The sequence below is a fragment of the Artemia franciscana genome, chromosome 7 (genome assembly GCF_032884065.1).
Source record: "Artemia franciscana chromosome 7, ASM3288406v1, whole genome shotgun sequence".
NCBI classification, from domain to species: domain Eukaryota; kingdom Metazoa; phylum Arthropoda; class Branchiopoda; order Anostraca; family Artemiidae; genus Artemia; species Artemia franciscana.
Genome location: NC_088869.1, coordinates 50,555,410 through 50,576,034, shown reverse-complemented (window position 1 = coordinate 50,576,034; position 20,625 = coordinate 50,555,410). Strand labels below are relative to the sequence as shown.

The window sequence follows — 20,625 nt, the reverse complement described above, 5'->3', positions numbered from 1 at the left end:
TTTTAATTATTTATGTGCAGAGAGCCAAGATGAAAACATGTATTAATTCAAAAACGTCCAAAAATTAAATAAAAAAAGGTTTTTTTAAATGAAAGTAAGGAGCGACATTAAAACTTAAAACGAACAGAAATTACTCCGTATATAAAAGGGGCTTTTCCTCCTCAACGCCCCGCTCTTTACGCTAAAGTTTTTTACTGTTTTAAAAAGTAGAGTTAAGAGAAAGAGTCAAACTTTAGCGTAAAGAGCGGGGCGTTGAGGAGGAAAATCCCCTTTTATATACGGAGCAATTTCTGTTCGTTTTAAGTTTTAATGTCGCTCCTTGCTTTCATTTAAAAAAACTTGTTTTTTTTTATTTAATTACTTAAAAAGGCAACTAGAATTTTTAATTTTTACGAAGGTTTTTACTAGTAAAAGAAATACGTAACTTATGAATTACCTTACATAACGAACTTCTGTATTCGCATGTTTTTATTACGTTTGTGAGGGGTTTCACCCCCTCGTTAGTACCTCGCTCTTTCAGCTAAAGCTTAAATTTTGTCGCAATTCCTTAAGAATGACCCCTTAATTACAAAGGCCGAAGAATAGATATTTGAAATTACTAAAAATACTTCAGCGTAAAGAGCAAGGTATTAGGCGGAGGTGAACCCCTCATATGTGTAATAATTTCTGTTTGTTTTAAGTTTTAATGCTGCTCCTTACTTTCAGTTGAAAAAAACTTTTATATTTAATTCTTCATTTTTTTTAAATAATGCTAGAAAATCCTGCGCTCCCTTCAGGGAAATTTTCTTCCCCCATGACAAATTCCTCCATGAAAAAGTTCCTCCCGCATATCTCCCTCTTTTTAACCCCTTCCCCAACCAAAAAATCCCCCTGAAAACGCCTGTACACTTCCCAGTAACCATTACTTATATGTAAGCACTGGTCAAAGTTTGTAACCTGTAGCCCCTCCCACGGGGACTATGGGGGAGTAAGTCGTCCCCAAAGACATAGTTATAAGGTTTTTCGACTACGCTGAATAAAATGGCTACCTCAGAATTTTGATTCGTTGACTTTGGGAAAATAACTAGCGTGGGAGAGGGCCTAGGTGCCCTCCAATTTTTTGGTCACTTTAAAAGGGCACTAGCACTTTTCATTCCCGTTAGAATGAGCCCTCTCGCAACATTCTAAGACCACTGGGTCGATACGATCACCCCTTGGAATAAAAAAAAAACAACAATAACAAACAAACAAATAAACATCCATGATCTACCTTCTGGCAAAAAAAAAACAAAATTCCACATGTTTGTAGATAGGAGTTTGAAACTTCTACAGTAGGGTTTTCTGATACTCTGAATCTGATGGTGTGACTTTCGTTAAGATTCTATGACCTTTAGGGGATGTTTTCCTCTATTTTCTAAAATAAGGCAAATTTTCTCAGGTTCGTAACTTTCGATGGGTAAGACTAAACTTGATGAAACTTTTATATTTGAAGTCAGCATTAAAATGCGATTCTTTTGATGTAGCTATTGATATCAAATTCCGTTTCTTTTGATTGAGCGCCTGGCTGCTAAAAATGCAAGGTGGGCTCTGAGAAATTGCATTTAATCACTTTACTCTGTTTTGTTTGAATGAATTTATAATCTCAATTCACTCTTTTAAAAAAAACATTAAAGTTTAAAAAAAAACATTATTAGTTTTAATTCTCGCATTTTAATGTAAGTTTATTTATATATACATTTTTTTCTCTCTTTCTCGTATTTTGCTGAAGACGGCCCTTGGACATAAGCCGAAATATTCACAAAATTGATTTCCACTGTCTTGAAAAGATTTTCCCTGTTGTTTCTACTTTGTATTTGTTTGTTATGGAAAGTCAGTTTGGTCTTCGTCGCTAATATTGATGATGCTGAGGAACGAGGGGACTTTCGGGAAATAATCCGCTTGGCGTCTGTGAACCCGAATAACGAGAATTTAGGAAACGATAATAGCACCATCTTATTTACATAATGTATGTGCGAAAAAAATCTTCAAAACGGGGCGACATGCTATATATGCTGCAGAACAGTAACGTTAAACATTCATACAAGAATTAAATTATTATTATCATTGAAAATTATTGAAAAACCCGTCATGATTAAACACACAACACGACGGAGTATAGGAAAAAGAAAACACAATACATCACTGCTTAAAAATATGGGACCAATCATTAAAATTCCCATAAGTTTTTCTATATATTTTTTTTTTAGTTGCAATCAACAGCCAATTATATTATAATCTAAACATCACTCCTTAATCATAGGGAAAATACGTACCGGTATCGATATCCAGCGAAATTGTAGTAGTAACAACAACAGTAGTAGTAGTAGTAGTAGTAGTAGTAGTAACAATAGAAATGGTGGTAGCTGTAGTAGTTGTTGTAGCTATCGTGGTAGTAGCAAATCTTACCTTTTGGTTGGTTCAACATCTTGCACAACATACCCTGTATGTTTCAATTTGATACTCTAAGCTGTTCCTGAGATATTGCGTATGCTTTCTTTGACATCCTGTATGGACTTTGACAGGGTATATTGAGGGGAAGTTGAACTGAATCACAGTAAGACGTCTTATTGCAGATGGTCAAAAGAGCGTATAAGCATTTGAAACTTACGGGGCTTGTGGGAGGTGTTGAACTAACCAAAAGGCAATATTTGCGTCCTAATACTACCACTTCTACTGCTACTACTGCTACTAATACTGTTATTACTACTGCTACTACTACCACTACTGCTACTACTGCTACTGCTACTAATTCTACTGCTACTAATTCTACTGCTACTACTACTTCCGCCGCTACTATTATTGCTGGTACTACTACTGCATCCACTAAAGCTAAGGGTATTAAAGCGAAAATTTAGGGGAATGTTGAAGCAGTGCTGAACTAAATTAAAACCCGCTATTGCACATACATGTAGTCAAGTGGATTAAGTTGAAATTTCCAGCGAGTGTTGAGGGGAATGTGGGAAATAAATCAAAGGTTCTATGTACATACTGCTACTAATGCCACTAATAGCGCCCAAACTATTGCTATTATTGCAACTACGGGTATTAAGGTGGGGCTGACAAAGAAAATTTAGGTGGACGTTGATATAAATCAAAACAAAGCATGTAAATTGTAGAAAGGGTGTAATAGAAAGGTGTATAGGGGTCCGAATTTTTTGAGGTGTTGGGAACCAGGGGTCTCTGAGGTCTGTGTATAGATATTTAAATATAATGCCTGCAGCTGGATTACGGGATTTTTATACGTTGATTTGTATATATAAATATTACAGTGAGAGCCTTCCTGATTGTTTTACAGAAATATTTTGTGAGAGGTCTGATATTCACCACCGCATTACTCAGAAACGAGGTAATACTGAGGTTCCTCGATTAGTTTCAAGTAGGTCTTCTTTTTCACTTATTTACAGAGCTTCAAAACTTTGGAATAAACTGAGTATAGATATCAAGGAAATAGGTAGCTTTAGCCGATTTAAGTCTGATTTACGTGTGGAGTTGCTCGGTAGGTATACTTTTGAAACAGATTAACTAAAATAAATTTTCCATAGGTTATTCATTTGTAATATTTATGTATTTTTTGTTTGTTATCTTTGTTGTCTTGGGGTAACGCTTTGACCCCAATTGTTATCTTTGTTGTATTGTTTATGTTTTTTTTATTGCTATTAATTTCGGTATATGGTCTTAATCTCCATATTTTCTCATTCTCCATATTCTCTCTTTATTTTTCTTGAATTTATCACAGCCTCGCAAGCTTCGCTTATGTTGTGCTATTGATTAAGAAATGTTTATTTCTAATAAAATTGTCCTACTACTACTACTACTAATAGCAATATCTTAGGAACGGTTTACATGATTAAGTTGGAACTTTCAAGGTAGATTATGGTCGATTTTGAATTAACCAAAAGGCACTAGGTGTATACTACTGATACCACTACTTCGATTGCTGTAACTATTGAGGCTATAGGTATTGAGGCGAAACTTACTGATTGTCTTGGGGGAGTTTCAATTCAACGAAATAGCCTTTATGCATGCAGGTTTTCAAGATGGATATTAAGCAATATCTTAGGCAACGCAACACTTTCATAGTAACTTTTAAATAAGCTCATTCGATTGGAAATTAAAAGTTTTAGTGCCTTTTTGAAGAGTCAAAGGTTATTTAAGGGCAATTGGGCCTCCTACCAAGCCCTTTAAATCTCCAGGCACATGCAATAAACATTTTGAGATAGCTATTTTGTTCAACATAGTTAAAAGGTTCAGGAACCGTGTCTCTGAGGAAGTTCGGGTTGTCAACCCCCACAGCTCTCAGAGCAAGGGCTGTAAGAGATGCAATTTGTCAGTTGTGCATGTATATTATTGATTATTGAAAAAGAAGGTATACTTGACCCTTTGTGTTCGAAACGACCAAGTATATCAAAGTGAAACTTCCAGAAAATACTGAAGAGAGTGTTGCTAATGCTACTACTAACAACTCACCGCTGCACCAAGCCACTCGAGGCCAACACAGCCTCACGCGCTCCTCCTCTCCCTGATCTATTCAAAGACTCCCTTTTTACATCCTCTCAGGAAGTTCCCACTTCCTTTAAATCTTTCTTTATGATATCCTCTTACCCCAGACGGGGACGGACCTCCTTTCCGTTTAGCCCTGGACGGTTGGCCGTATAGGACAATCTTCAGAAATTTGTCATCCTTCATCCGTAGAACCTATCTTGGCCATCTCAACCTTTCTTTCATTTCAGCCCTAGAAAGCAGGATTGAACCCAATTTTTTGTACAGCCTACTGTTTGAAATAGGGTCAGTCAGCCAGTTACCCAGAACAATCCTTGGGCAATTTCTCTGGACAACATCTAGCAAATCTTCAGCCGCTTCGGAGCGCCCATGCTTCAGAGCCATATTTGATCACTGTCATCACTGTAGCTTCCAATATTCTAATCTTGGTTTGCAGACTTATCTTCCTATTCTTCCAAACTTTTTTTTGACTATGAAAAAACACCCTGAGCCTTGCCTATTCTATTTTCAACATCTTCACTGCTCCCACCGTCTTTACTAATAATACTACCTAGGTAAGTGAAGCTGCCCACCTGATCAATCTTTTGGTTACCAAACTTAACTTTTTCATCGTCACTTATTCCTAGCCTTAATGACTTAGCATCCTTGACATTAATTTTCAAAACTGAAGCGAGTCTTGAACATGTTATATGCATACAGGTTGTTAAAAGGGGGAAACTCAGGAATACCATTGGGTATTAAGTTGGAACCTTAATGAGGGGGATGATCAATTGACCATGGGCATGTTACGGAGAATGCTGAACTAGACAAAGTGCACTGTTTGCATGTTGCCACCATTGCTACAAATTACGACAAATTCTGCGACCACTACTTCTACCGAGGCTAAGGATATTAAGGTGTGACTTTCAGAGAACATTCAGGGGGTTATTTAAATAAATCAAAACACATTGTGTGCATTCAGGCTATGAAAAGGATGTGTGACCAATTTTCGACACTCTGTTCATACTACCATACCACTACTGCTGCTACTTTTGCTACTATCACTATTATTGTTGCGACTACCACTATTGAGGCCAAGGATAGGAAGTTGAAACTTTCTGGACATGTTAAGGGGGGATGTTGAACAAGGCAAATGCAAAATGTTCATACTACAAATTATTTACACTGCTACTACCCCCGCTATTACAACTACTAGTACAATTGCTGCTATTACTACGACTGCTATTGTTACAGCTACTACGACAGCGACTACTCCTAGTACCCCCAAAGCCGAGGGTATCGATGTGAAACTGTCAGGGAATGTTGAAAAGGAGGGTGAAAAATTTGACACACGCTTAGTGGATTCAGATAATTAAAAGGCCGTAACAGCTGTATTCGAGAAACAGCGTAGAGTATTAAGTTGAAACTTTGAGTGCTTGTTAAGAGGAATGATGAGCTAACCAAAAGGTACTTTATGTATACGGCCCCTACTACTTCTACTACTAATCTATTATTAAGGCTAAGAGTATTAAGGAGATATCTTCAGAAAATGTTGGTCGGGGGGGGGGGAGTTAAATTAAATTAAAACACGCTGTATATTTTCAGGCTGACAAATTGCTACACCAGTAGTACATCAAGAATTACCTTGGGAATTAGGTTAAAACTTTCAGAGAATGCAAAGGGATAAGGGTACGTAGAGCTAATTAAAATGTACTAAGTGCATACTTCACTACTAGGTAGTACTACTACTACTGCTGTTAGTACTAATATTCCTCGTGCATGTGGAACTCTTAGGGACCGTTGAGGGGATCTTGGCATAAATCAAAACATACTATGTGCATGCAGGTTATCAATAGGACCTATCAGAAACATCCCAGAAACGGCTTAAAGTATTAAATTGATGCTATCAGGGCATGAAGAAGAGATGTTGTACTAGATCAAAAAGGCATAATGTGAATACCATTACTGCTTGCTACTAATACTACTACTGCTATCACCAACACGACTCCTATTGCTCCTGCTACTACTTCTGCTAGGGTATTAGGTATTAAGGGTAGAGGGAATACCCTATACCCCAAAATAGGGTATAGAAGTAGAAGCTTTCAGGAAAAGTTGATGTTGCTTTAAAACTAATTCAAAAGGCACTATGTGTATGTGGCTGCCAATATGAAATCTAAGCAATATCTCAAGAACTTTTGAGGGCCTTATGCTGAAGCTTTTAGAGCTACTACTATTACTACTCGTGTTCTTACAGTTAAACTAAATCAAAAGACTGTAAGTGTAAATAGTAGATTGTCAAAATAGCATAGATATAATGTTTAAGAAATGGTAATAAATTTTCAGGAAATCTTAAGGGGCGTGAAAACTAGATTAAACAGTACTTAATGGGTTCAGATGTTCAAAAGGCCGTATGTTATAAAAAATTGTTGGAAAATTTTCTCCAACATATAAATAGTAAGCCAAACTCTGGATTCTAATGAAAAAAAAAACACGAAAAGATTTAAAATATTCTTTTTTTTCAACGAAAAAACTATATCAGTAAAAAATGAACATTAGTTAATTTAAAAACTTTATCTACAAGATAAGTTTAAAAAACGTAAAGAGCCACATTAAACCAAAATGAGCAAATACAATGTTTATTAATTATGTATATTAAACTGTCATTCCACATTCATTCGCTGTTTTTTTTTAGTAATGTTTGTCGTGACAGTGTTTTTTTTTTTTGATAATATGAGAAGTAGGAACGTTCAACTCGAAAAAAGTATTATTTGAGGATTGAGTTGAATTAAACTGAATAGTCAATTCAAATTTAAAACGAACAAAAAATAATAAGAACAGGAGTTTGATTACTGACCCCTCTCCTAACCAAGAGAGTTTTAAAACTTCATCCGTTGTTTGCACACGGCTAGAAAAAATGTATAATATTTTTTTTTTTTATAACATTCAAAAATAGAAAAACATAGTGAAATAAAATCTTGAACCAATTAGTTTTTGGGGATTAATATTATTATGTATTAAATATTCGGCTTATTTTCATTAGTTCTTTCCAGTCATCTTGATTATTTTAGTGATTTGTTAATTTGTTTTTATCGTCGATATTCTGAAGAAAAGGCACTCTTCAAATCACATCTAGTTTTCAATTAAACTCACACTGTACCCGTGTGCGCTGGCGGTATAGTACCAAAAAATGCTGTTCAGGTCTCTTAGTTTACACAAAGAATAATGAACAGAGTAAAAAAAAATTCTTAACTGCTTCGTATATCTTGACCTTAGAATAATTAATTATGTTATCTTAAGTTCTTAAACCTTAAGTTTATTGCGTTTTTCAGACAAGTAACTAAATATGCAGATGGGTAAATAAATTGGACAAATAAGAATTTCCGATAAAAGTGTATTTGTTTGTTCTTCTAGATAACTTATAGTTTCTACCAAATTGACAAATTATTCTGTTATTATTTCTGTTTTAGCTACGTACCTGATGGAATTTTCCAACTAAGTGTAAGTGAAACGATCGAAGGATACTTTTTCTTGTAATAAATATTGAAGCAAAATTGTAGAATGCCGTTTATATTCTCACGTTTTGAGGTTAAAGTCTTTTTTTTAATTTTCAGCTCTTTTAATATACATTTGAATTATGTGACTCTCTTCTGCTAGCTTTGTGCAATTTCAGAAAATCGATATTTTTTTTTTTTTTTTTGTAGTTCCCCAAGAATTTTCAAGTTAACTATCTTTTTACCAAAAGAAAACACGTGGAATTGGATCACATATATCTAAATGGAGAGTCAGATTTTGTTCTGACGTAAGAGTTTGACTTTTTGTCCCAATTCCTTAAGAACGACTCCTGGAAAACTGTCAACAGGACCTTTTAATTAGAATCAGAAGCTTTTTCAAAACTACAAACAAAAATTAGCATAAAAAGCGGGTTTTGAGGTTGGTTCAGCTCGCCTCATTTATGGAAAACTTTCTATTCCTTATACAACTCCAAGCAAAAGTACTTTAAATCTAATAAAATATTTCCCAAGTCATCTCCTTACATCGTGGCTCCTCAGAGGAAAACACACTTGCCAATACGGGTTTCGGTGCTTTAAAGTCCTGATCCTAGCAAGTGAACATGCCTGCCATAATTACTTATGGCATCCCCTTGTGTAGTCTCACCTAAGAAATGTACACAAAAAGATATAATAATAACCAAAATATACATATACCCAGCAAATTTTAGCAAAGCTTCCTTTGGCACCAATCACCCAGAACTGATTCAAATACTGCATACACAAATCTGAAAGAATACAACCCTGGCAAATCTATCCCCTTATTTGCATAACAACCATCCTTCAAAAAAAAAACTTCACTTTCATGTTAGACCTTAAAATAAATTATTTCACCCTACCAACCGGTAACAAAACACCTGTTTGAGTTAAAACTTAACCCAATTTAAAAAATAACGAAAAAAATACAACCAACAAGTTACAATAAAATATCATTCAATATCTCTTGATAAATTTTATTATATTTATTTAAAAGTTTATCATACTGAAAACTAAGTTTTTTACATTGCCAAGCAAGTTTATTGGCGGAAAAACCTTTTACGATTAATTTATGACTAAGTCTTTGACTTCGATTTTCAAAATCAATATAATTACAATAAATTATCGCATATCTAAATAATTGGGAATAAAAAGCTAAATGTGAGATATTTGAGTTTATGTTGCTTTTTAAGAATGGGAAGTTAACTACTTCAAAATTAAAATCATCCGTTCTATTACATATTTTAAAAACTATTTTATTATTAGGCCTATGTTGAACATTTATATCTAAATCTAGAAAGTGGCCAGAATATCATCTAAATATCTTTCATTATTTGAAAGCGAACACTACAAATTACTTGGGTTCTTTTTATTAATCACAAACTATTCTAATTGGCTTATAAACAAGTCCACTATAAATGGGCTGGCATTACCCCCCATAGGAATTCTAATAGCTTTCTTATGCAGATTACCATTAAACTTTATAGAAGTATTGAATATAACAAATTCTAGTGAATCTTATATCATGTCAAAGCTATAGAATCTTGAACTAATAGTATTATTGAAGAAATTACCTAGAAATAGTATTATTGAAGAAATCTACTTTCTTATTCTAAGCATCAAATAAAAAAAAAATTAGAAAAAAGGAAAGCCTTATTAATCATCCTTTTTAAATTTCCAAATACTAAATTAAGTGGTAGATTTGCATATAATGTAGTGAAATTAAATAAGTCCGCTGCTTTTAGCTGAATCTATAGACAGAGAATCTACTACAACTAATGAATTACCGACACTCCAATATGAATTAAAATTAGAAATTGTTTTTTAATTTCCAAACAATATGCCTAAAATTTATTTCTAATTTCCCCTAAATACAAGACAGCTCAGTCGCCGCTATTCTGGCTGGGCATCTCGCTGCACCAGAAATAAAGCGTGGTTTAAGGGGATTGTTATGAAATTTTGCAGTCCCAGATAAGAAAGGAATTTTTTTTTCATTATCCTATTAAATATTTTAAAAAGTATATCTTCTGGTTTTTCAAGTAAAGTATTATTCTCTTCTTGAACCTTTTCATATTTATTCGTTGTAGGTTGATTCTTTGATAAAACATCACAATATAATCTCTGACAAATTATTGCAGTATTATTATTAACTTTATCAATAGGCACAATTACAAATTCATTCTGTATATAAACAATTGCTTGTTTTTATTAGTATTATAGAATATTGCCTCATTATTAAGATTATTTGCATTATTATATATATCATTTTTAACTCTAGTTAAAATTTCAATTTTTTCCAATTCTGAAAACTATCTTTTTATTTTCCCTTTTTTGCATCGTTTACCAATAAATAGATAAAATTATTATTTAACCCATTAAGAACATTTGAGGGTTTTAGATGATTAGAAAGACGGAATTTAGCCCCAATTTTCATTTTATTCTGAAGATCAAGCTGCTTTATTATTGCCAAATCACCTGTCATAATATGTTTGTAAGTTGGATTTACAAATGATAAAAATTGCTCACAGTTACGAATAGGTCTCCAATTACTATCCTTGTCAAATTTCTTAATTATGAAATTATAATTAAAAATCATTTGGCCTAAAGTTTTCGAGAACCTATATGTTATAATCGGATTATTCTTATAGTACAAATTACTAGGAAGAGCATGTTTCACATCCCGCTGGTTTAAAATTCCAGGTAAATTTACATCCTCTATTTGCTTACTACTGAAACTTATTGACAAATATAGTCTTTTCTCCTTATTAACAGTCTTATCAGACTTTTTATATTTTGAAACATGTTTAGTTTTAGCTGAAATCCACACCGTACCATAAATTAGTTTAGTTTTTGAATTAAATGGTGTATTAAATGGTGTATTATGTTTTACAGTCCAAAATAATTTTATTAAATTATTTCTTGATAACATATTTAAACATTTTATTATACTATCCATACCACTAGACTCAAGTAGCTGGCACAAATCCATCAAATAATTATTTAAATCTATATGATTTTTGCGATTATTTTTCCTATGCCCCCTTGATCGATTTTTACGTTAGTAGGATGATTAAACGAGGGATGATCCGTTAATCCGTTTACACAATTATTTAAGACATTAGAAATGTCTCCATATTTAGCAGCTCGATCATTCAGCCCAAAAAGATAAGCTGTACCGAGAGTATGGATCCAACAATCTTGCTATACGTTTTGCTATATTCCATAATTTGTGTTGAAAAATCATACAATATAGTTTCGAAGTTGCTTCCATCAAGCATAAAGTGGACAGGGGGCTGTAAATCGTCCATACCCATCGTTTGTGTATTCCCATGCAAAATAAATATCTTTATTGACAAACCTGTAGTCTTTTGAAAGTCAGCATATGGTTAGAAGCCACATGCTCCACAGCAATAACTGCGTGACCGAAATGGAGCAACGCTAATTAGTTTGAAGTTTCCCCGTATTAACCCAGTAATTTATTTTCTTTTTTTTTGTTTCATGCTGTGTCACAAATGCTGCATGAGTAAATATTGCATGTTTCGAGAAATTTAGCAAATTTTTTTGTGTCCTTTAATCTGCTTTGTGTTAACCTTTGTGTTAACTGATTATCAAACAGTTCGTTGCAACAAACTGCAGTAAGGAGCGACCTGGCTCAATAGTAACCGAAACTCACAAAAACGGAATTTTGATAATAATAGTTACATCAAAAGAATTGTATTTTAATGCTGATTTTAAATATATAAGTATCATCAAGTTTAGTGTTACCCATCAAAAGTTACGAGCCTAAGAAAATTTGCCTTATTTTAGAAAATAGGGGAAAACACCCTCTAAAAGTTATTGGATCTTAATTACGAAAATTACACAATCAGATTCAGCGTATCAGAGAACCTTACTGTAGAAGTTTCAAGCTTCTATATACAAAAATGTGCAATTTTGTATTTTTTGCCAGAAGACAGATCACGGATGCGTGTTTGTTTGTTTGTTTTTTCCCCAGGGGTGATCGTATCGACCCAGTGGTCCTAGAATGTGGTGAGAGGACTTATTCCAACGGAAGTTCTAGTGCCATTTCTCATTGACCAAAAAATTGGAGGGCACCTAGGCTCCCTCCCACGCACATCTTTTCTCCAAACTCACTGGATCAAAATTTTGAGATAGCCATTCTGTTCAACTTAGTTGAAAACCTAATAACTATGTCTTTGGGGACGACTTAATCCCCTACAGTTCCAGGGGGAGGGGCTGCAAGCTACAAATTTTAACCATTGTTTACATATAGTAATGGTTATTATGAAGCGTACAGACGTTTTCAGGGGGACTTTTTTGCGTTGGGATGGGGGTGGGTTGGGGGAAGGGGGCTACGTAAGAAGATATTTCCATGGAGGAATTTTTCACGAGGGAAGAGAATTTCCATGAAGGGGGCGCAGGATTTTCTAGCATTTAAACAAAACAATGAGAAAATAAATAAAAAACTGGAAGTAATGAGCAGCATTAAAACTTAAAACGAACATAAAATATTACGTATATAACGGCGTTCGTCTCCTCTACAATACCTTGCTCTTTACGCTGAAGTATTTTTATTAATTTCAAGTATTTATTCTACGGCCTTTGTGATTCAGGGGTCATTCTTAAAGATTTGGAATAAATTTAAGCTTTACTGTAAAGAACGAGGTATTGATGAGGGGGCGAAACCCCTCATATACATAATAAGAATACACAAATGTAGAATTTCGTTATGCACGTTAATTCGAAAGGTAAGTATGTTTATTACTAACAAAAACGTTAGTAAAAAAAAATCTAGTTGCATTTTTAAGTAACAAAAAATTGGAGGGCAACTAGGCCTCCTCCCCCATTCCTTTTTTTATCAAAATCGTCCGATCAAAACCATGAGAAGACCATTTAGCAAAACAAAAAAAAGATATACAAATTTCGTCTTATTTATTCATGTTCAGTGAGCCAAAATCAAAACATGCGTTAATACAAGAACGTTCAGAAATTAAATAAAAAATAAACAGGTTTTTTTAATTGCAAGTAAGTAGCGACATCAAAACTTAAAACGAACAGACATTATTCCGTATATGAAAGGGGTTGTCCCCTCCTCAACGCTTTGCTCTTTCAGCTAAGTTTTTTAATTGTTTTAGTAAGTAGAGTTGTGACAAAGAGTCAAACGTTAGCGTAAAGAGCGGGGCGTTGAGGAGGGGACAACCCCTTTCATATACAGAATAATTTCTGTTCGTTTTAAGTTTTAATGTCGCTCCTTACTTGCAATTAAAAAAACCTGTTTTTTTAAAATTTAATTCTCTAAAGAACCACATTGTTTCTTACTCATTTATTACTTTGTTGCTATTCAAATATAAAACCAATTCAAAAACAAAGTGTTTTTTTCTTGAAAAAAGGTGTTTGACATCAGAGCGAAGCTAAGATCGACTCGGAATGCCACCAGTTGATTTAACATACTCTCGTGTCAATACAATAAAGCTGCTTTTGGCTTGATAGATCACCGCCTGTTACGCCCTAATTATTTTTCTTTCAAAACAGTTAAAATTTTACTTTTCAAGTTATATTTTTTTCACAAATTCTGCAACAACAAATATTTATTGTTTGCAGAAATTTCGCATGTTTGTTTGTGTCAGGCTTACGTTTATCCGGCTTATCAACTGGTTATAACTTATGGCTCTTCCAAGAACTGCAATGCATCCTAACTTATTTATTACTTTATTGCTATGCAATATCAATGCAATATCAATATCAATGCAATATCATGAATCCTTCATGTGTTGATAACATTGTTGTATAACCATTTTAAATTTCAAGTTATGATTAACATCAAACAGTTCGTGGTAACGACCTGTAGTAAGGAACAACCCGGCTCAATAGTAAACGAAACTCTAAAAAACGGATACTGATATTTTGATACTAATAGATACATCAAAAGAATCATATTTTTATGCTGATTTTAAATATATAAGTTTTATCAAATTTAGTCTTACTCCCCAAAAGCTACGAGCCTGAGAAAATTTGCCTTGTTTTGGAAAATAGGGGAAAAACCCCCCAAAAGTCATACGATTTTAACAAGAATTACACCATCGCATTCAGCGTATTAGAGAACCTTACTGTAGAAGTTTCAAGCTCTTATCTACAAAAATGTGGAACTTAGTATTTTCTGCCAGAAGACCGATCACGGGTGCGTGTTTATTTGTTTGTTTGTTTGTTTTTTTTTGTTTTTTTCCCAGGGGTGATCGTATCAACCAAGTGGTCCTAGAATGTCGCAAGAGGGCTCATTCTAACGGAATTTAAAAGTTCTAGTGCCCTTTTTAAGTGACCAAAAAATTGAAGGGCACCTAAGCCCTCTCCCACGCTCATTTTTTCCCAAATTCAACGGGTCAAAATTTTGAGATAGCCATTTTGTTCAGCATAGTCAAAAAACATGATAACTATGTCTTTGGGGCTAACTTACTTCCCAACAGTCCCCGAGGGAGGGCCTACAAGTTACAAACTTTAACCAGCTTTACATACAGTAATGGTTATTTGGAAGTGTACAGTCCCTTTCAGGGGGATTTTTTGGTTGGGGGGGGGGGGTTGAGGGGAGGGGGCTACGTGGGAGGATCTTTCCTTGGAGGAATTTGTCATGGGAGAAGAGAAATTCCATGAAGGGGCGCAGGATTTTTTAGCATTATTAAAAAAACAATGAAAAAAAAATATGAAAAAGTTTTTTCCACTGAAAGTAAGGACCAGTATTAAAACTTAAAACGAAGAGTGATTATTATGCATATGGTTGGTTCATCTCTTCCTAAATACCTCGGTTTTTAAGCTAAATCTTAAAGAATTGGGACAAAATTAAAGCTTTAATGTAAAGAGCGAGGTACTAACGAGGGGGCAAAGCCCCTCATATACATAATACAAATATACGAATATAGAAGTTCGTTACGTAAGTTAATTTGTAAGTTACGTATATTTTTTACCAATAAAAACGTTCGTTAAAAAATAAAAATTGTAGTTGCCGTTTTAAGTAACCGAAAAATTGGAGGGCAACTAGGCCTCCTCTCCCACCCTTTTTATTAAAATCGTCTAATCAAAACTAAGAGAAAGCCATTTAGCAAAAAAAAAATTAATACGCAAATTTCGTTTTAAGTATTCATTTGCGGAGAGCCAAAATCAAACATGCATTAATTCAAAAAACGTTCAGAAATTAAATAAAGAAAACAAGTTTTTTTAACTGAAAGTAAGGAGCGACATTAAAACTTAAAACGAACAGAAATTACTCCGTGTATGAAAGGGTCTGTTCCTTCCTCAACGTCCCGCTCTTTACGCTAAAGTTATTTACTGTTTTATAAAGTAGAATTGAGAGAAAGAGCCAAACTTTAGCGTAAAGAGTGGGGCGTTGGGGAAGGAACAGACCCTTTCATACAGGGAGTAATTTCTGTTCGTTTTAAGTTTTAATGTCGCTCCTTACTTTCAGTTCAAGTTGCTAATGAAAGCTTCAGTTTAAAAACCAGAAGTTTTAAAACAACACTCGGAACAGGTTTTTAAAGACGCTTTCAAAGACGCTTGGTGTGTTTTTTTTTGTACAATATTTTTAAATATGAAATAAAAAACACCTCTTGATTCTGGTTTCATTTCACATATTTTACTTTTATTTTAATAGAAATACAACCCAAGAATGGTCTTTAATATTATTGAAGAAAGCAATGGCTCTGGCATTGGCAATTTGGAAACTAACAAATTCTACAGCACGCTAATTTTTTATGTCAATGGAAAAAAAGTAAGTTTCGTAAAATTCTAGTTTTAGCATGAAAGTGAAACACGTTGTCCCTTGCATATTGTTTATTTTTTTCACACTGGGTCATCCTATGGAATGGATAATGTTAGAAAATAAAAAAGTGATCATTTGATTGGAAATTCTGGCTCTATTAATCTTCTTAATGACCAAAAATGTGCAAAGGATAACCTGAAACCACTTGAACGTTCTATATGCCCCCGTTAATCTTCAACGCTTCGCTTTGTATCATATAAAATTTTAAAGTGGCCATTTTAACCAAAACAGTTGAAGCATCAAAAAATCTGCCTCTTGAAAGGATATGACTAATGCAACTCAAGCGTTGAGCGCTCCAAAGTTGGTGATTAACCTATGGAAAATAGCGACTTATTTGATATATTTTAGTTGAGGGGTGGATATATATTACATCATGTTGAAATCAGAGCTATGAAAGGACAATAACTCTTTTGGTGTAGCTGGCCCTCAGTAGGGTCCTTCGTCCCATGTGAACAGAGGGTTGAATGAGTTATACCTTGTGAAAACGAACAAAAATGAATCTTGTAAAGGCTACTTTTTTCAAATGCAAGTAAATACTGACCTTAAAATTAAAACGAACAGAACCTATCCTGTAGGTGAAGCAATTGGCTCCATCCCAATCATTCACTCTTCCCGCTAACTTTTGACCCACCTCCCCACAAAATGTTTCAAGATGAACAAAAAAAATAAAACATTTTTGATAAAAAACTGTTTTTCACATTGCCTCGGAATTGGAAGTCCTCATTTATTTGTGTTTGCTTTTAACAAGAAAATTTTTAGCTCAGATATATCGAAACATAGTTGCTAAATAAATTCCTTTCAATCACATTCTGGCTTTTTTGTAGTCTAAAAAGCTTTAAGCTTAGCACTATAGAAATTCGTGTTTAAAAAGTGGCGTTTAAGGTGGCCACAGCCCCCTCATATACAAAACAACAACAAAAGAGACCAAACCACAGTAAAGTGTCAATTTTAGCCATTTTTAAAATTAAGTGGCAATTTGCCTCAAACCTCTCTAAAAGGCTATCGTATAAAAATTATGTGATAGCCAATCTGCTTTCAACCGTAGAGAAGTTTTTATATATAAAAGTTTTTGCCTATGCGAAATTCTATGCGTATACTTAGGAGTAGTCTGTAAGTGGAACATGGTTTGTATATTGAGCCAGATTGGTCGAGGAATCTATGTTGAGGTAACTTGCTTCAGGTTAAAGAATATAGCACTTTAAATTTTGAATTTCTTGCGATAAGTCCTATTTGATGAAAGCTCAAGGTATTTATTTTGAGGAATCTTATCTGAGTTTAGTGAATCCAGTGGTATTGAGTTTTTTTGTATTGAGTCATCTATGATGAAATTTTGAATGTGTATATATTTGTTTTGAGCTTGGTATGTTGAATTTATTTCTTGAAGTTTCATTGGTTCAGATATCTTTGTTAAGTTATACCCTTTCTTTTCATGCTTTTGCTTACCTTGAGCTATCTATAATGGGTTAATTTGTTTCGTCACTTGCTGCCTTCACTTGTATACGGTTTCTTTTTCGTAATGATTTGTTTTCGTGTGTTATGTTAAGCTGAATTCCCTTGATTAGCTTGTGGTTTCTTACTTGTATATGGTTGAAATTCGGTGTACATATTGACTTCTTAAGGTTTTTATTTTGTGGTTGTCTCTACAATAAGCACTAAGAGTATTGAGCTGGAATTTTTTAGGGCATGTTGATTGGGATGTTGAATTAAATTAAAAGAGACTAAGTACATCCAGGTAGTCAATTAGACGTGTCTGCAATACCTAAGGAACGGCTAACGATATTAATTTGAAACTTTCAGAGAATGTTGAGGAGAACACTGAACTAAATCAGAAGGCAACATGTTCATCCAGGTTGTTTAAAGGGCGTACTTGGAATATGTCAATCACAGCTAAGGGCATAAATTAACGATTTAAAGGACGCAGCTGAAACATTGTGGGAAATTTGACCAGGAGGTCAAGTATATTTCAAATTTTGACCTGGAGGGGATTAAAATGTTTTAATCAAGGGCAGTAAATTTCTTAAAGAAAATTTTGCTGCATTAATTCCTACTGCGAAATAGTTTTTTTCTTATTGTGTCAATAGGAAACAAGTCAATTTGCAATTGTTCTTGACGACACATTCTTATTTCTTTTTAACAGCTAGACAGATGTCCTTTTATTAAATAAATTTAAAACACATTTGCTTATATAAAGCAAAATACGACACAATAAGGTTCCTACAACAAAGTGGTCATTCAAAATGTTTCTTTATTGAAGTTTGTAACAAGAGGGTCAGTCTCGCCCTGGCATTTTAGATGGCTAAAAATTAATCAGATTTCAATCCATTTATTTGAATAAAACCCCCTCCCCCTCCCGAGCAATCTGAGTAAGACTTTTATTAAAGTTTTATTACTAAGTGCAGAGGCAGTCAAATAATAGTAATAATCCAGAGAGCCACAGAATAGATGCCAATTCAACCATGCATTTGGCACAAGATCGTTCACAATATTTATGAAAAACAAAAGAAAAAATAATTTTATATGAAAAAAATTTTCTTCTTCTATAGGACTATTTTGCGGAATGTTTATAACAAATCAAAGAAAAATGAACAATTTTTAGGTATTCATATGGCACATAATGTTTCATTCTAAAAAGAGACCTGCACGTCACGAAATTTTGATTAAACGCTTTTGGATGCTGTTTTAAGACATGAAATCATCTTAAATCATGCACTCAGTTCAGAAGCTCTAAGTCCTCTACAGGCTGCTCATTTTCTTCCTTTTCTAGGCGAAGAGACGAGTCACCGCTGTTATCATTCATTGAAAAATTTTGATCGCTCCCCAGATCATATTGCAATATATTTTTTTACAACTACTTTCTGGACTGCTTTTAGCCTTGCAACTTTGATTCTTTTCCACATTTTTGCTTAAACTTCAGCTTCAGTTTGTTTTTTAACTGGTGTATCAGTCATACTTTTGTTAGCCATTCCCTCTCCAGGTAGATTGTTTTCTTGGAACAGCGTATGCAAAAGCTCTGACTTGCTCTGGAGTGATAATGGAAGAGGAAAGCTGTTCGCTATTAGTGAAGCCTGTAATAACCACTCTCGGGTACGCATACTTGGCAGCCTTTGAGGTTCGCCTTTGTCATTTTCACTAGCCATATGATGAGATGACATGCTTGGTCTGTCATTTACATACGAGGAAAACACTATTCCTCGGTAAAGACGTCAGGGTTGAAATGTTAAATACTAGATTTGGCAAATCCACTCTTGACATTGGAAGGAGTGAATGCACGTGGGAAGGATATACCAACTAATCCTGCTATATTGTATATCGTAACCGTTTTCCCAGGATTTCTTAGCATCGAATTATCCATCCCTCTGTTGTAGTGAGCTTTGAATGGGAGAAAATGATGACGTCTAGTGGTTGTAGCCTAGGGCTACTATGAGGAGGATGATAAGAAGGACAATTCTATTTTCCTTTGCTATTTTCAAAGTGTTTACCGAAATATGTGATTCATGACTATCGAGGATCAGTGGCTTTTTTCGCTCAGCTGAGGCGCTTGAATGCTTTACTAAATGGTGAAATTACTCACTAGGTTTGCTCCAACAGCTGACTGATTTGAACTCCCCTTTAGAATGGTGGGATGGAAGTTCTTTCTTGGAAAGACAAAATAAGCCGTTAAGAAATTTCCACTCACTGCAACTGTAACTAGAGGACCTCATTCGGCTGAAGTAACTTTGCCAACTATTTTTTGACCTTTACTTTAGACCTTAAATACTCCTGAGCCATTAGTGGCGCGTAGGGCGTCGACAAAACCTCTCCATTCATCACGGAGCTGTGCGGCTGCAGTGATATCTTCCCATTGTGGAGTGAGGGAAATGTTGGCCTCTTTCAGGTCACGGTCATACCGCCTCCGCAGTGTGTGTTTTGGTCGGCTTCGTGTTCCTCTTCCTTCAGCCTGCCACTGATACACTCTTGAGGGCAGTCTGTCTTCAGGCATGCGTAGAACATGACCCAAATATGTCCATCTTCGTTTCTTTATAACTTCGGTCACAATAGCTGGTTTGTTTTCAGCCGGATTTCCCTATTGGTAATTTTCTGATGCCAACTGATTTTGAGGATCCTTCGAAGGTAAATGTTTTGAATCCAAGGATATGTTTTTCAAGTTGTTGGTTGAGTTTCCAACATTCACTGGCGTACGTCAACATTGACAGCACATTGCTGTTGAACAGTCGCAACTCCAAACGAAGTCATGCTTGACCAATCCTTCTCTTGATTTCAAATGTTACATCGCCAGTATTTTCTATCCAGCTTCCTAAGTATTTAAATTCTTGGACCTGTTCAACATTTCTATCGGAGTATTGAAGAGCTAGGGGGGAGGGGCCAGATATGGACATACTTTTTGATTTGTCGACGTTGATCGACAATCCGACCTCTCGGGCTTTTTCTGAGATTTTATCAAATAGCAGCTGTAATCGATCTTTGGCGTCTTCTAGCAGTACTATATTATCTGCAAAGTCAAGATCTGCGAGTTACTTGCTGTTGACGTATGCTCCATTGCCCGTAGACTGTCTGAGTACGTAGTCCATAACTATTGTAAATAAAAGTGGCGATAAAACACATCCTTGCTTGACACCAGTCATGATTTGGAAGTATCTTGTAACTCCGTTTTCTGTTCGAACACAGTATTCTGTTTCTTTGTACAAGGCGGTAATCAGTTCTCTATCTTGGGGGATATTCCATAGTATTTGAGGATTTTCCATAAGATTTCTCGGTCAACCGATTCAAAGGCCTTTTCTAGGTCAATGAATAGATACA

At 34.7% G+C, this 20,625-nt stretch overlaps 1 protein-coding gene across 2 annotated transcripts in view; it reads left to right on the top strand.

Moving 5' to 3' along the window:
- The first annotated feature begins 7,891 nt into the window (after positions 1 to 7,891).
- The window catches only part of LOC136029422 (xanthine dehydrogenase/oxidase-like), a 135,913-nt gene continuing 123,179 nt past the window's right edge, over positions 7,892 to 20,625 (top strand). Inside the window, exons 1-2 of one of the 2 annotated variants that reach the window (XM_065707797.1) lie at positions 7,892 to 7,995; positions 15,661 to 15,777. In XM_065707797.1, coding sequence (XP_065563869.1) covers positions 15,676 to 15,777 — 102 coding nt within the window. In that variant the 5' untranslated portion in view covers positions 7,892 to 7,995; positions 15,661 to 15,675. Of the gene's footprint in view, positions 7,996 to 8,040; positions 8,083 to 15,660; positions 15,778 to 20,625 lie in introns of those variants that run through there. The other variant, XM_065707796.1, reaches the window with a different exon arrangement.